Genomic DNA, 16099 nt, shown 5'->3' with positions numbered 1-16099 from the left:
GAAAAAGCAGCCATGAGAAGATTGCCTAACCTGAATTTAATAAAGAGAGCTCTTGTTGCAGCTGGGCTTATATAATCTAAGAAATCCTCACATTTACTGCTAGTCTTCTGTATCAGCAAACTATGTAAAAGGCAACCACTAGCCTTTAACCAGAAACGACTTCCCAATACCTGGTCTTAACAATGTTCATACCAATTCTAAAGTTTGATATGGGTTCACCCAATAATGATGCAAGCCCAAGGTTTCAAACCATGATTTAATGTGCGAAGCATAAGATAACTTCTAGCTAGCTGGCCTATGTATAAGGTCTCACAATGCATCTATATAACGGTTTAGCTCCTCTACAGTCCAAATACATTTCAAATATATATAATGGCCATTCGAATTTATGAGATGGGAAATAGATTTTGCAACAAAACCAAGTTGTATAGGGATAGGCGGTGCAAAACCAAGTCGTAAAGGGATAGACGGTGCGCCTTGAGGACCCTTCGGAAAGAGCTTAATAATTCATTTTCACTCTTTGCCAGCATCTCAACTTTGCCGTGTCACCATTAATCAGACCTGCATAAGGCTGTACTGACCGCTTTTGCCCTGCAGATTTATAAAGCTGTGGTATAGTGTGATTAGGTAAACGTCCTGCAAATTTAAAGAAGGCAGCTGCTCTATAGTTGAAAAGACTTTGGCTTTTGATACTTTGCGAAGAACAAGTATGAGAGTTTAATGCCCAAACAACTGAATTCACCTATTCTTTCCAATGTACAATAATGGGTTATAATTAAGACTTTCAAAGATTTATCTGGCTTAAAAAGTATCAATTAAGACTTACTGGTAATAATTTCGAGCCCATGATTTTTGCAAAACAAAATCTCTCTAGTTGTACTGTAAGACCCACTGGGGTTTCAGAAAACAGAAGTGTATCATTGACAAACAGTAGCACCAGAACCTTTTGATCCACAATACATGGTGAATCACTATTGGACTCCAATATAAAATTGATACAACCATGTATATAAAGTGAAAAAAAAATGTTGGGGTAAAACATTCCCTTCACAGACCCCTTTATTGATCTTGAGTCTCTGTTAATTCACCATGTGCTCCCCAACAAACTTGGGCATAGTTTTCAGTATGAAGCTGGATTATAAGAGAAAGTAGACTCAATGGAAATCCCTGCTTTTGTAATATTTCCCATTATTTAGTTCTTGGTATTAGATTACAGGGGGCCACCCATAGATCAAGAAATACTAAACAAAAGGTGACCAGAATTTAAGTCAACAGTTTCCACTTTACTCAAAGAAAGCTGGTCCACTGTGCAAACCTTCAAACAGAAACCAGCCTGAACATTGGAGAGTATCTGGTTTTCATTTATTCACAGGTTCAGCTTGTCCAGCATCTGCTTCCAAAAGATTTGTTCTGGATTTTTAATTAAGCCTAGAGTGGTGATAAATTGCTGGGTGGCCGCATGAGCCCTTCTTGTGGATTGGGATGACCTCTACACCACTCCAAGGAACAAAGATCCGGGTTCCTGCTGCAATGGCATTTGATTATTTATTTATATAAGAACCCTAAATATAAGGTTCACATCAGAACAAGTCAGAAGGGATTTTGTCCAGGGCGGGGGCCTTCTCCGCTTTTTGGGCTTTTATGGTATTCACAGTGTCACCTAGGGTAAAAAGGATCGGGCAATGGTCTTTGGATCTAGTGCATCAAGATTCAGTACACATGGAATAAAGTTAGTAAAACTTTAGGGGCTGCCCCATGCAAATCAGTGAAAGGTGAAACCCACTCAAGTGGTTGGATATATATTGCGGGCGTCAAAAATTATTCTGTTCTCCGAGGTCTCTGATGTGCCAGAAGGCATTCGTATCTTTTCAATGGACAATATTCAATAGATGGATTCAGTCCATCTTTGAATCCATTTATATTCCCCCTAGTTTTAGATATTGTCACTTTATTTCCCTCAGTTGTTGCAATAATCAGGGATTCCTGTGCGGCTTCAAATTGGGAATTGAATCATCCATGAATTTTGAGGTTTGGACAACGTGGCCTAACTTCTTTTGTTAAAAGTTGTTTCCATTATATTAAAATTGAGATTTTCATAAACATATCAGTTTACAAATGAAAATTTAGTAGATGTTATACTGTGAAGATACCATGTCAGCCCATTTCACATTTTCCTGTTGTTAAACAAGACAATAAAGTCATCTTCTTGATTCACTACATTTACAAAATGAGTGAATAAGTAGGTGAATAAGTAGTTTTTAGGGCTAATATTAAAGACTCATGACGGTCGTTCTCAGGTCCCAGATGTACATCCTTGTCCATCATTTTATGTTAGATATGAACATCCATTATAATATATCAGAGCAACAAATGGAACATCACCAGAGAACATTTCGGATCCAACGAACGCATTTGCTCTTTAACCGCATCCGCGCTAAGCGTTTTACCGCTGTGCGCTGAAGATTGCGGAATCCCACGGTTCATGACGATCTCAGCTCGTCATGAGCGTACGAGAGGTGTACCTCATGACGAGCTGAGCTCGTCATCAGCGTGGAAGGGGTTAAAGAAGATAGAGCTTCGAGCAAACCCTACTGTAGTTTTTTGATGTGTGTCATAAAGATAACCTTATGGTTAGAAGACCCAGCGCTATTTCTATAAGGAGTTTCGTGTGAATTAACTGTAGATTTTAGCTGGGCCTTTTCGTGCATCTTCCCACATACACAAGCTGGGCGCTCCTAACCGTCAAACCTAACTGGCTGAAATTAAACACTGAGAGGAGAACTCATTTGTCCTGTACAAGTGCAGCTTTGCTGCTCTGTCTTTCTAGAAGGCTGGATTGTCTTTCCTATGGTTTCGAATTCTTATGAATTATCCATTGCAGAATGCTTTGCATTTTTGTTATCCTGAAGCCTTGGTAGTTTCTAGACCACAACAAGGATGATATTAAAATAGCCATCCTAACGATGAGCCAAGTGCTGGCATTAAACATCCAGCTGAGCCTCCAGGCCAAAGGTGGAATTGATGTAACCCCTCTCAGGGGAGCCTGTATTTCACCTACCTCTGATGAGAGATAATCCTCAGGGTAACCAGCTGCTGGGAAGGGGTGTGTTTTTTTCTCAGTCAAAGGGCCAGGAAAGTTCATTGGCCATTGATCAAGCAGCTTCCAGAAGGCAAGGGCGTGCAGAGAGGGCATACATTAATTGTTCTTCACCCAGAAGGTGTGGATTGTTATAGCTATATTTTCAATCATCTCTTGTGTAGAGCATTTCTTAACAGAGAAAGGTGGGTTGCTTTGCTGGCTTGCAGTACGCTTATTTAAAGCAAATTGGAGGGTTTACGTTTGTCTTCATTGTGCTTTGTAATCCGACAAATCTCAGTACATTGCAAACACAAATAAGCATTCATTTGGTTTCCATTAGTAAAAAGTAACAAAAAGGCCTGGCCACGTAGAATACCATTGGTCTAACAGCCTGTAATGAAAATAAATAGATCCAATTTCCATATATTTTTAATTCTCTTGTCAGTCAGTCAGGTGTGACTTGCTATGGGATCCTTCTTGATCTTTTATTGGAGAGAGGTTTAGTTCCATATGTGTGCAGACTGTATTTGCACTCTCGTCTGTTTAATAGCATGCCCCAGATAGTATCAATTAATTCGTGCATGAAAACAGAGTGAGAATAAAGATGCAACTGCATCAGCACATGTCCTTGCTCATATCAGGCAAATAGAGTCACTATGGAGTTAATCAACACATCAACTCTTACAAATGTTATTGGTTATTTTGGCGGGATCCTAGCTTTGCATGTCACTTTTAATTTCTGGAAGTCCTATCCCATAATATCTGCCTGAGAAGGTCATGCAGAAAAAGATGTGTGTTCAATGAGCTGCGGACTATTTTCTATTTGTACTCATTTCCCTTTCAAAAACAATCCATTTATAAAAGTATTTTTGGCAATCAATGCATGAGACATAACTGGAAAAGCTTGTTTATGCGGCTAGCTTTGATTATGAACCTAGCCATTATGTATTTTGCTCTTCATAATACTTTCTCATGAATTGGAGTTTCTACACATGCCTCCTATTGTTTGACGCTCTTCTATAAATGATCAGGTGAATGCAGGATTACTAAAATGTGAAACTGACTGATATTCTTGGACTCAAAGAGCAACTGATAAGTAAGTCATAACAGATTCTGTTTGAGGTGATGGTCTATGCATGCCCAGACTTGAAAATACAACTTCGGTATATAAATAAATAAGCTGCAAAGATTTAAAGCATTAATGTCTATAAATTCCAATACATTTCTCAGCGCATAGACCTCAGGTACCATACAATGGCAGGAGAACATGACTATTAGTTTTCTGGTGAAGACATTGTTATTCAGATCTATGTGCTCTCTGGATATGTGTGTGCTATATTCAACCTCCCTTACATATATACACCCATAATAAGGTATGTGTCGAAACAACAGGGATTTTAAAAGCTTTACTACTGTCACGCTGCAGCTGAATCCTAGTGGGGGTAATCAATTTCAATTGTTAGATCTGGCATTGGCCAAAACCTGCTGATTATATTAAAATTATATGTATAATCTATTTATAAAGGCTTTCAGCCAGCCGTCTATATTCACTGGTTTATTTTTGTGTCATTCAAATTCTTCCTGCCGACTATAGCATACATTATGTGGTAATGGGTCTTCAAGTTTAGCCCTTGACATACTCTCTTTTCACTGGAGCGTATCCACGCACACAGTGGTTTCCTTAAGTGCCAGGAACTACTACTGGAATGTGTGTTTTATAAGACCAACAAATGTTTTTGCTTTCCGCCAATGTTGTTTTTTTAGACTGATAAGTGCCCCTCAGCTTTCTAAACAATAAGGTTTATCAAATACCATGACATAGCATGCACTGACAAAGCCGAAAGCAAGGTGGAAAACGCAAACCTGTTGGTTTTTGTCAAAGGTTGTTTAAAAGTTCATGGGCAATGGATTCTCAAAGACAATTGTTCACATCAGTAATATGTTCCAATCATTAGTATGTTCCCAAAAATGGGTCATGGGTCTGAAATATCATAATTAATAAATGCTTCTCTTTGATTCTTCCTTGATCAAAGTAACAAAGTTGAAGTAACAGAAACTGCTAGATGGGTTGAAAAGACATCTCTTGTATGCCTAGTCCTTTTTATATTCCTAATAGAGCTTGTGAGCAGTAATTTAAAGTGCCTCAATAATTATTCATAATTCACTGTTGAGTGCCCTTTGGCTTTACCTTCATTGTGAACAGAGTTTCAATGCTGGGGGATACTGCCCATCACAAGAAGGAACCTTAACAATAAGAGAGAAATAGATCAGGAGACATAATTTCTAGATTCTTTGATTTTTAATGTACTAATCCAAAAAAAAGCTTAGATAAGCTTAGACATCCTCTGTTCCTTTTAATCTAGGGTGAAACCTGCTTCCATAGAAATAACGTCCCAAGAGGTGTGCATAGAGGATTTCGGTGCATGGTTATTTTACAGTAAACACGAAAGGAGTAGCCAGAAAACTAAAATACCTCTCATTGGAGTGTGTGGCCAGCCACCGAGCAAGATGGCTGTGTAGCAGAGTGGCTCGGGCCAGACGTGCCCGTTCAACCAAAAATCCGCACGGAGAACCGTGATCAATGCTGAATACTCGCACCGGAACACATGAGAAGGTGTAACCCGTGTCAGAACTATAGGTAGGGGACGAGGAGGGGCAGAGATCGGCCTGACTGTGCACAGCTCGGGCCTTGCCGTAAGGCCTGAAGGAGGAGTGGCCTGCGACCTAGAATCGGCCCCGGATGTGACCCGGGTAATAATCTGACCCCCGTGTGCTGAACCAGGAGGGGCGCCGAGGTAATTAAGGCAAAGTTGAGTGTCGGGCGGCCACAATTGACGTGGCCAGCACCCCAGAGACGGCCCCGGCTGCGACCTGACTCGTAGCTTTCCGGACGACCAGGTGGCAGCCTGGTGCCTGTGCGCAGATTTAGTGGGGCGTACGAGACCCAAATACATCTGCAACGCAGTGCGGAGGCACCGGGGCAAGACTGTGGCAGGTGGAAAGTACTCCGGTGACCGCCTCCCTGAGACATCAGTGTGTAATGAGCTCTGCGCAGCCGAGTCTTCCGCGGCCATCGTTGGGCGCAGCTACCTGCCCCCCGAAGGATCCTTGAGTCACAGAGCTGTATTGGTGATCCCTGCAAATTAAGGTAGCGGTGTGGGGGTAAAGACTGGAGAGCACAGTGGCCCAGTTCTACTTGGATGCTGCACATATCCTCACAGCGACCTTCAACCTGCTACTTCCACACTGCTCTTAAGACCCCAAAGCGCATATTGCCAGCAAGGACTGACTTCTCTATCCGAATCTCTGTGACACAAATATTGGCTGTGGTTGCTGGCTCCCCCTACCCACCCTATACTTAGACACGTCACCACAGGGGTTTGAGGGAGTAGGACTCTGGTTGAGGGAAGGCACACTCTATACTGTGAAGTATCCTGAGCAAGGCGGCCTAGGTACCTGGCAATCGAAGATGACCAAGAGATGGTGGAGGGTCGGCGAAGGTCTGCACATGCTGCAAATTAACCGTGCCAAGTAACCACAATACTGCATAGAAGCTTTGAGAATGGCCTGGCCGTGAGGAGACCAACGATAACCCTTTGACAGAGACAATCTACATACTTCAGTTAAATTGCGAAAAATAGGGTGCAGTGAGTTTCCCCTACGACAGGCGCAGAAACCCCTTCAGGGCCCGACATGGCTGGAGGGAGAAGTGGTAAAGAGGTCATGCAGGCGAAGCTGGAGAAATATGCCTGGCAAAAGGAATCGGGCCAGAAAGAGAAAGCCGGGGACGACCAGCCAGATAAATCACAGGAGGCGGAGGGCACGCAAGAGCTGACCCTGCAAGATATAATGACCTCCATCACAACGGTCAGAACGTCGCTTGAAACTAAAATCGATGTCATTACCAGTGAGGTTTCTCTAATGCGGGCAGATATGCGAAACATTAATACTAGAATCAAAGAAGTCGAATCAGCCACCAGCTCCCTAGCCACAGACACTATAACTCTAAAAAAGCAAATGGCTGATTTGCAAGCTTGTACTGAGAAAATGGCTGAACAACTGGATGAGTATGAAGGAAGGGCAAGACGAAATAATATACAAATTCTTGGAGTGCCGGAGCGGCAGAGTGGCCGGCGATGAGCCTGTTTGTTGAAGAACTGATTACTACTAACTTGCAGGCTGCCAAGCTATCAAAGTTCTTCACGGTTGAATTGGCACATAAAGTGCCTGCAAATAGGCCCATACCCGGAGCACCTCCAAGACCAACTGTGGCAAGGATTTTCAACTATAGAGACAAGGATATCATACTGCAAACGGCCCGGAATGCGCCTCCTGTTGCACTTGAGAACAGTACAGTGACCTCTTAAAATCCAGCGCCAACTGCATTGTTTTCTCGAGATATAGAAGGCCATGGACAAAATGGGACGTAAATACGCAATGCTCTTACCAGCCAAGTTGCATGTGGAAGCGGAAGGAAAAGCCTGGTTCTTCACTACCCCTGATGATGCTTGGGACTGATTCGGTGAATGCCGAACTGTAGGGAAAGGACAGACTGGGGCAATCCCGCACTGAGCATGCTACAGGAAGTGAATCATGTGGCGCACCACTGGTTGACGGCACTCCAAGATAACTTCTTGACACTCTGAGCCGCTGTTCATTCAAAGTGAGACACGGTCTCCTCTGCCCCTCCCCGCCTAAAGTAGACCTCACCTTCCCTAATGGACACATAAGAAAGGTATTGTATAATGTGTGATTTAATTCCTAGTAGATACCCGGGACTGGAATAATGGGGGACAGATCGGGTCTCCAGCATAGTTCTAAGCAAGTAGGATTCTTTCTCTAATAGTAGTTGTTGGGTGGGTGGGCTGGCGGCTGTTCCACGCACTACTAATTGTCAGGGTGGGCGATAGGCGCTCTGCAGATTGGGGGAAGCAGGAGGTTCAAATACCACCATGCAGGGATGCAGGGAGGGGTTGGAGGTAAGGAAAGCCATTGGGGTGGTAAGAATACTGTCAGAAAGCAACTCTGGCACTGTTGACGGAAAACGTAGTATGACAAACTCAGTTATAAGCTCCGACAGACTTGGGGGACTGGTAGTTTGTTATGTTATTTGTTTAGTTTACTTGCGGATGACAAGGTACGACAGACTTGGACTACATGGACTTGCACATCTTGCATTGAGAGACAAAAGAAAAGTAACGTTCTTTATTTGACTGAGCCATATTTGATGGGTGACTGGCCTGAACATCCTCTGGGCATGACACATACTGTTATTTTGTAGATAGCAATGGTTCCAATATCAAAGCAGGGACTTAAATTGTTATCCTGGAACATCAACGGACTTGGCGATAAGATAAAGAGAGGCATTGTGTTACAATATATAAAGCGACACTCGCCTCACGTGGTTTTACTCTAGGAGACACACGTCTTGGGAAATGCATGCAAGGCATTGACTAGATGGGGCTTCCAGCTTGTGGCGAATTCTGCGTTTGGAGCTGGATCACAGGGTGTGGGCATAATGGGGCATAAAAGCCTCCAGTTGCTGACTGACCACACTCGGACGGATAACCTGGGGAGCTTCGTTGTGATCTCGGGAAAGTGGGAAGGATGCATCTTGAACTTAGTGTCAGTACATATTCCACCTGGCCTACAAGCCTCAGCTTTTGGCGACCCGGGAGATTTACTGCTCGCTCTGTCGAAGGGGAGACTCCTTGTGTGGGGAGATTTCAATTCAATTGTTTCAGATCGACTCGACCGCTGGCCCCCAAAACACCTGCAGCTCTCCCTTACACAGATTCAAAATTTCATGGAGTCAATGGGACTCATTGATATTTGGAGGGCACGCCACCCCATGGAACAGCAATATACATATTACTCAGGTGCCCACCGCAGCATGTCCAGAATAGACTACATTATGACAACAACGGATCAGCGAGAACAGGATACAGAGGTTAATGGAAAGTCAGTTAAAAGAAACTAATGCAGAAGAAGTCAGACACTCCTTGAAATATGTGGCCCATGCCACAGATGCTGCCAAAGCACAACATAGTGCAACTCTCAGTAGGATTTACGAGGTGGGGGATAAGGCTGGTAAATTATTAGCTTAGAGTAGTGTTGGAACTCAGCGATGAGCTTAACAATCTGTACACTGAGCCGCGAGATATTGCAAACGTATTCGGAAGCTACTATGGCCAAATTTATAGTTCCCAAATGACCTATACAGGAGAAGAGGCGGACGTATTCCTTCAAGATATCTCCCTACCCGTACTCTCTGACGATGATCGAAATGAATTAGAACAGGAGCTGGTCACAATAAAAGTAGAAAAGGCAAAATCAAGATTTGAAATCGGGCAAGGCAGCGGGCCCAAATGGTTTACACATGGAATTGTGCAAACCCACTCCCAGCAGACTTGCACTCTATCTTGCAGCTATGTTTCAGGAGAGCAAAGAGGTGGGAGCTCTTCCGCTAGATTAAAGACTAGCAACCATAGTGGTCAATCATAAAAATGGTATGCACCCCAAAAAAGCTCCTCATACAGACCGATATCACTGCTCAACGTGGAAGCCAAAATCCTAGCTAAAATACTGGCCCGATTGCTACCAGTTATTACCAAACTGGTACATTTGGATCAGTTCTGTGAACAAAATCTCCTGCCCCTGCTACAAAGACTAAGATCTGATGTTAAACATTGGGAAACATTTCCGTTGTCCCTGCTGGGGCGTGCAGCACTGTTTGAGATGATGGCCTTGCCGCGTTTCCTATATGTACTACAAAACTCGCCTTGTCAGGTCGGGCAGATTATTTCAGAACCATAGAGAGCACCCATAGGAAGCTTATGTGGGGAGACCACCTAGAATATCTATTCAAAAACGCACTTGTGGGTGGTATGACGGAGGGATTGCACTCCCCTATAAAGAACGATACTACGGGCTGCTCCGCTAGTAACAGTTAACCCATGCATTTATAGGCCCCTGGAAGATCCTGGATTTCAAATGGACAGGCGGCTGTTTCCAGGAGGGGATTTTACGAGGGTGTTATATACCAAAACCACTAAATTGAAACTTACTGGCCCCACACTACATGTGGTGTAGATATGGCGGCCGGCATTGAAAAGTTGGCCTGGGAGGGGAAGATAACACACGCCACTCCTCTCTGGGACGCTGAGGTTTTTGGCACACAGAGGAAAACAATGGGATTTGACAGTTGGGATCTAATCAGCATTTCTAAGGTTGAGGATCTGTGGAAGGCGGGAGAAGTGGTCAACTTTTCCCAACTGCATAGGGAATACGAACTGGCCAACACAGAATATTATAGGTACCTGCAGATCAAACACGCACCGCAGACGACAATAGTTGGTGGAGGGACGCCAACAGAACCCTCCAAACTAGAAGATAGAATCTTAGATGAATGTATGATGGAGAAAGCCATAACTTTAACTTATAAGAAACTAATTAATAATATGCCTGATCCCCTCTAACGGGTCCGATCCAAATGGGAACAAGACGTGGCGGGGTTGGAGGATGAAGGATGGCTCGAGGCACTCGCGTCCTCCAAAGAGGCAGCTATCTCATCTAGGTTAAGACTGATACAATTGAAAGTGCTTCACAGAATCTATCTCTCGGGCTCGGCAATTGTGAAAATCGACTACAGAATGGAACCTGGATGCACGAGGAAGTGTGGAAAGGAGGGAACCTTTATACACACACTCTGGGAATGTACATACATACAGGGGTATTGGTCTGAGATTATTAAAATGTATGGCAGAAGCAATGGGTTGTGAGATTGACTATAATATCAAATTGTGCCTTCTGAATATATGGGCCCCAACCGATCTAAACACCAAAGGAAAAATATGGGTGACTCTTGGTATGACAATTGCAATGAGAAATATAGCAGAATATAGCAAGATTGTGGAGGACGCAGGATCCACCGTCCGTTGCGGAGTGGGAGAACGACCTGGACTGGTGTATGTTAACAGAGAGGACAGTGTATGAGTCTAAAGGGTGTCCAAACAAGTGGTCGCAGGTCTGGGAGAAGTGGAATAAGTACAGGGGAGGAATATGTGAGCCTCCAAGGCACAGATACGGGGACGACCCACTGTAGATCATCAAGACATCCTGTTAGGTGTGTTAACTGAGTGATGTAGTCAGGCAATGTATCCATTGTAAAGTCAATACGTTGTGCTCTCGTAATTGCAAGTTGTTTGTGAAATGTCTGAGGTGTGTAAACTGTCATCAATAAAAATAATGAATACAATTTTTTTTTTAAATACCTCACACTTTGAACCAAAGTTTTAATGGCACAATGCAAGTGAAGCAACTGAGCGTGACCCTCCCTAGAAGAGCTCCCTTGTGTCTTCTTTCCGAATATCTATCCATTCACCCTTTCACCTTTCCATCCACCTGCTGATATCCACCATATCAGCTTCAAATTCGGTCATCCATTTATTCTTTCATCCATTATTTGATCTTTCACCTTTCACTGGATGTTCCATCCATCCATTCACACATACTTTCCTAAGCATGCATCCATCTAGCCATTTAATCACCATCCATCCAGCATTTGACTTACCCATCCAACAATAAAGACTTTCATCCATCTTAGTGATCATTTCATCCAGCTATCCTTCCTCTCAGACTTCCATTTACTCTGCCTGCGATCCAGCCATTCATCCTCTCAGATTGCCATTTACTCTGCTATCCTTTCACCCACCAATCCCTTTGCGTACTCATCCATTCACCCTTTTCCCCACTCACCCATCTATCCTTTCACTTACTCGTCCAGCCATCCTTTCACCTACTCATCCTTTCATCCACCTATCCATCCTTTTACCCACCCATCCTTTCACCCATTCATCCATCATTTCACTCATTCATCCATCCTTTCACTCACCCCCCATCCTAGTTTCCCTCTCCTATCAACCCATCTTTCTTTCTTCCTACTTTATAGCGTTAATTATCAGTTTTGTCTGCCAAGTTGCAGACATAAGAGGCCCATTAAAAATCCACCCCCGCTGCAGCTTCTAAAGCAAGATGGGGGTCTTGATGCCCCTGCTAAACATTACAATGCAATTGTTATTTTACTACTTTGATAACGATATTATTAAAATTATGAAAACTGTCCAGGCTTTCCATTTTCTAGGCAGATACTTTAAAGAAAAATACCCTTCCATTAGCATCTCCTGACCCGACAGATGGAGCAGGCAGTGTGTTTGTGGAACATGCACAGGGATTATAAAAAGGGTATCATTCTGCCACCTGCCATCTTTCATCCTGTGACCAAACTGGGATTTAGGAAATTGATTTTTACCCTCGCATGACACTCATCACACCCCTGATGGAAACAATGGAGAGCCTGAAGAAGTGAATGTGAAGATGAGAAACACGGTCCACTGCATGCCCAAGCAATAATAGGTTTCCTTTATCAGACATTACTCCGACACTGCATGCATAACATATGGTCATGGCGAGGAAATGAATGAATGTAATAGTTCAATCATGAGCAAATTTTCAGACAAGCATCTCTGCATGTTCGTAGTATACTCAAGAAACATTAACTGGCTACGGAAAGAAATATATACATTACAATAACCCTTATATTCAAATGTTTTTAAGAAGCAGACTCTTGATAGTCATTCTGAATATACCAGGATAGGAGACAACATAACAGAACGAGATCAAGCAAATATTGGTAAAAGCAAATATTTTTCATTGGCATATATACCAGATAATCTAGGATTGGTAAATAGATAACAGCAACCACATATTAAAGGACAGCCAACAACTAAATAAAATACTGCTTTTATACCATTAAGGATTTAGGCGGGTGATAAAATGGGATTTAAAAGGGTCTGATTATTAGTATTTATATAGCATTTACACACACACTTGGCAGTAAGATTAGTCATTAATCCGATTTCCCACTTTTCTATGGTGGATTATACACTTTGACAACAAAGGTTTTGGTTAGTTTTAGCAGAGAATGATTATCAGCTAAAAATGAAAAATAAGAAAATAAATAACTAAATAAAAGTAAACACCAAAAACATTTGTTTAAAAGAATCTACATATAACAACAAATTAATGTCTTTTGCACTACATATATATGTATGTATTAGTACATACTAAATACACCTTAATTACATAGCATATAAGTGGATGAGTGTGCGTATATGGCTTTAGGCTTCTTTCTATCAAAACACATATATGTCACACTATGTGAATTGGATTATAGGGAGAGTACCCGTAAGGGTATTGTAATAGATTTAGATATGTTTTAAAACTACAATATATATGTATGGAGACCGAGAGAGAGACAGTACATGTTTATATAGACATTAAAAAAGGCATGTCAAGGTATGGAGATTACGTGGATGCAATACATGTGCCCCTGTACATGACACTATGCATCCATTTATAGGCAGACACATCAATATGGGGGAGGGGGGAAACAGCTTTGTATTATTAGCCATAATATATTTGTGTATATCAGACCATGTCGTTATGCTGCTTCTTTGTACATATGAGTTTATATAAACAGAGGAGCATAAGCCTGGTACTAAATCCTTACCAAGTGCCATGTCTGTTTATCTATGTATGCATGCATATCAGTCCATATTTAGATGTGCAAGTATGTTTCTATACATTACATGTTACTTTAAGTTATTTTTAAAATCAAATCCATTCCCTTCAGTCGTTATCCCTCCTCTCTCTCTGACGAATCCCAAACCATTCTAACTACAATGAGCTCCCAAACATCCTTTCAAATGTCTCCCTTCACAAATTAAAAAACTTAACACAACTAACCCATATGGCAATGATAAAGCACATTTTATTATTCCACTAACTATTTAACTCTAATCGTGGGATCTGTAGTCGGGTGCTACTCGGCGCAAAGTGCTTCAATGCCTCGTCAGGGGTAGCAAGCACTATATAAATACAATTTACAATTCGTTTTAGCTGTGAATGTTTCTCTCTTTAAATAGGAGATGTGCTGTTTGTGTAAAGTTGTCTGCAATTTCATGAAACACAAAATCAAAAATTCCTAATAAGAATGTTTTCGTAATATACAAATACGTCTTTGAAAATGACTCTTGTTGTTTAAAGCCACTCTAAAACTACATAGGAGATCTGGTAGAATTCATAGCGAGTTCTATAGTAAGCTGCGCCTCTCACCTGTGATCAGGACAGTTTTTCCATCCAGTCTCTTGGTGTCCATGCACAATCGCCTGGCCTTCAGTCGCCTGAGCAGCAGTACACAGAGCAGGGCCATCAGCACCGCCGCCAGGGCATACATGGTAACACCAGTATGTCAGGTTTCAATTACTCTCGGGGGAAAGATCAAACAAAACAGAAAGCTGCGACCCCCAGCCCGGAGATTTCCACAAAGTGTAATTGCCTATAGAGGCTTCCTTACAATGTGAAGAAATGTAGTCAATTTTAAATTGTATGGAAATGTGTTCCAGTTGAACCAAAAGTCAGTGCAGGGAAGCACAAAAGCATACACAGATGCTGTCAAATTAGTCACTGCATAGCGACGTTACCACATGGGTACACTGACAGCAGTTTTTTTTGTTTTATCTCTATAGAGCTGCATACTCGTCAATGTGTGTACTAACAAAGGGCACCACAGACCTAGACCACTCTCGAAATGGCTCCTTTAAACCTCACTCCCTCTAACACAGTAGGGTTATACCAGAATCCAGAGAGATGCACATGCATCGGGCCATGAACATATTTACACAACTATCTCTATGCCGTAGATAGTGTTTCTTTATGGGCAACACTTTATCCAATCACAATGTATGCGACAGTCGCTGTATCTCTAGAACAGATACACTTGGCTCGATCCAGACCTGTATTTACATAGTGATGTAGTCGTTGATACTGTATCCTTGGTCGCTGCACTCCACACAGTTACTTTACTAAGAGGTGCACATACTTCATTATTCGTTCCTTTACAGGGCTGTGCTATGCCTTGGTTACTCTATAGAGCTGAACCTGGGTCAGGTACCGCAGACCCTGGCGTTACTTAACTGTACATGTACAGAGAAGCAGGCGCCTCGTTCCTTATACCTCTTCCGGGCTGGGCTGCACACCCTTGCCGCAGGGCTACGCTTGCCTCTGTGCTGTTCTCTATGGGGTAGCTCTGGACTCGGCCACTCCTGGAAATGTGACCGTCCTGCAGGTTTGTAGCCACTGTATCCTATAATGTTACAGGGAGCAGCTCCATGCCCACCCACACCGCTCCGTGTGCTTCTCTTAAAACAATCCGCATCCCTCTGTTATAGAGAGCGGCACGAGCCACCGCATGGAAGAGAAAAGTCAGTGGGTTTTAAGTAATATTTGGTATTTCATATAATATGTGAAGCCCTCTGCTCTTCGTATATCTTCGGGAGATAGGCAGGTGTATAATTGGCAGTAATCACGGGAATACGCGATCCTGATCTTCGGTCGTGTTCGGAAAATAAACTCCTCCCTCGACTGACCAGCCAGAAGCAGCAGATCTCCGAGATTAGTTACTTGTCGGGTATTATCGTTCTTATCTTTAGCATTTTTTATGCTTTTTTGACTCTTTTAATTCCCGTTTCTAAATCCTTTAAACACAACATTACGAATATGTATATACTGTTGGATGACGGAGTAAGAAATGCGGAAATTGAAAGCAATACCCAAGGGTGCACAGTATCTGTAAATTCGATGCACTCGAAGCGGTCTGGTCTTTTTCGGGAGTAACAAGAAGAAAAGAAGACTAGAGCGCGAAACTTGGACGAATATAGCGGCCATATTAGACGAGGAAAAGTTTTATTTTTTTTTGTAAGAAAGCTGGAGGGAATAGGTTGTATTTTGCAAGAAGCCTTTAAGTTAACAAATAAAAACATGTACAAACACGTTCTAAACGTATTACTTTTTAATAGGAGTTAAAGGCTTTAACTCCTTTTAAAAAGTAATACGTTTAGAACGTGTTTGGACATGTTTATTTTTGTGGATGTTGCTTAACAGCCTCAGTCAGCCCAAAAC

The 16099-nt window shown here is 42.4% G+C and overlaps 1 protein-coding gene across 1 annotated transcript in view; it reads right to left on the bottom strand.

The window, feature by feature from the left end:
* The window catches only part of LOC144792343 (retinol dehydrogenase 12-like), a 71121-nt gene extending 55560 nt beyond the window's left edge, over window positions 1–15561 (bottom strand). Inside the window, exon 1 of the mRNA XM_078667302.1 lies at window positions 14255–15561. Coding sequence (XP_078523428.1) covers window positions 14255–14375 — 121 coding nt within the window. The 5' untranslated portion in view covers window positions 14376–15561. The remainder of the gene's footprint in view (window positions 1–14254) is intronic.
* Between the last annotated feature and the right edge of the window lie 538 nt (window positions 15562–16099).

The sequence above is a fragment of the Lissotriton helveticus genome, chromosome 11, assembly GCF_964261635.1.
Source record: "Lissotriton helveticus chromosome 11, aLisHel1.1, whole genome shotgun sequence".
NCBI classification, from domain to species: domain Eukaryota; kingdom Metazoa; phylum Chordata; class Amphibia; order Caudata; family Salamandridae; genus Lissotriton; species Lissotriton helveticus.
The sequence above is the reverse complement of the archived record's forward strand: the minus strand, read 5'-3'. Positions and strand labels throughout refer to the sequence as shown.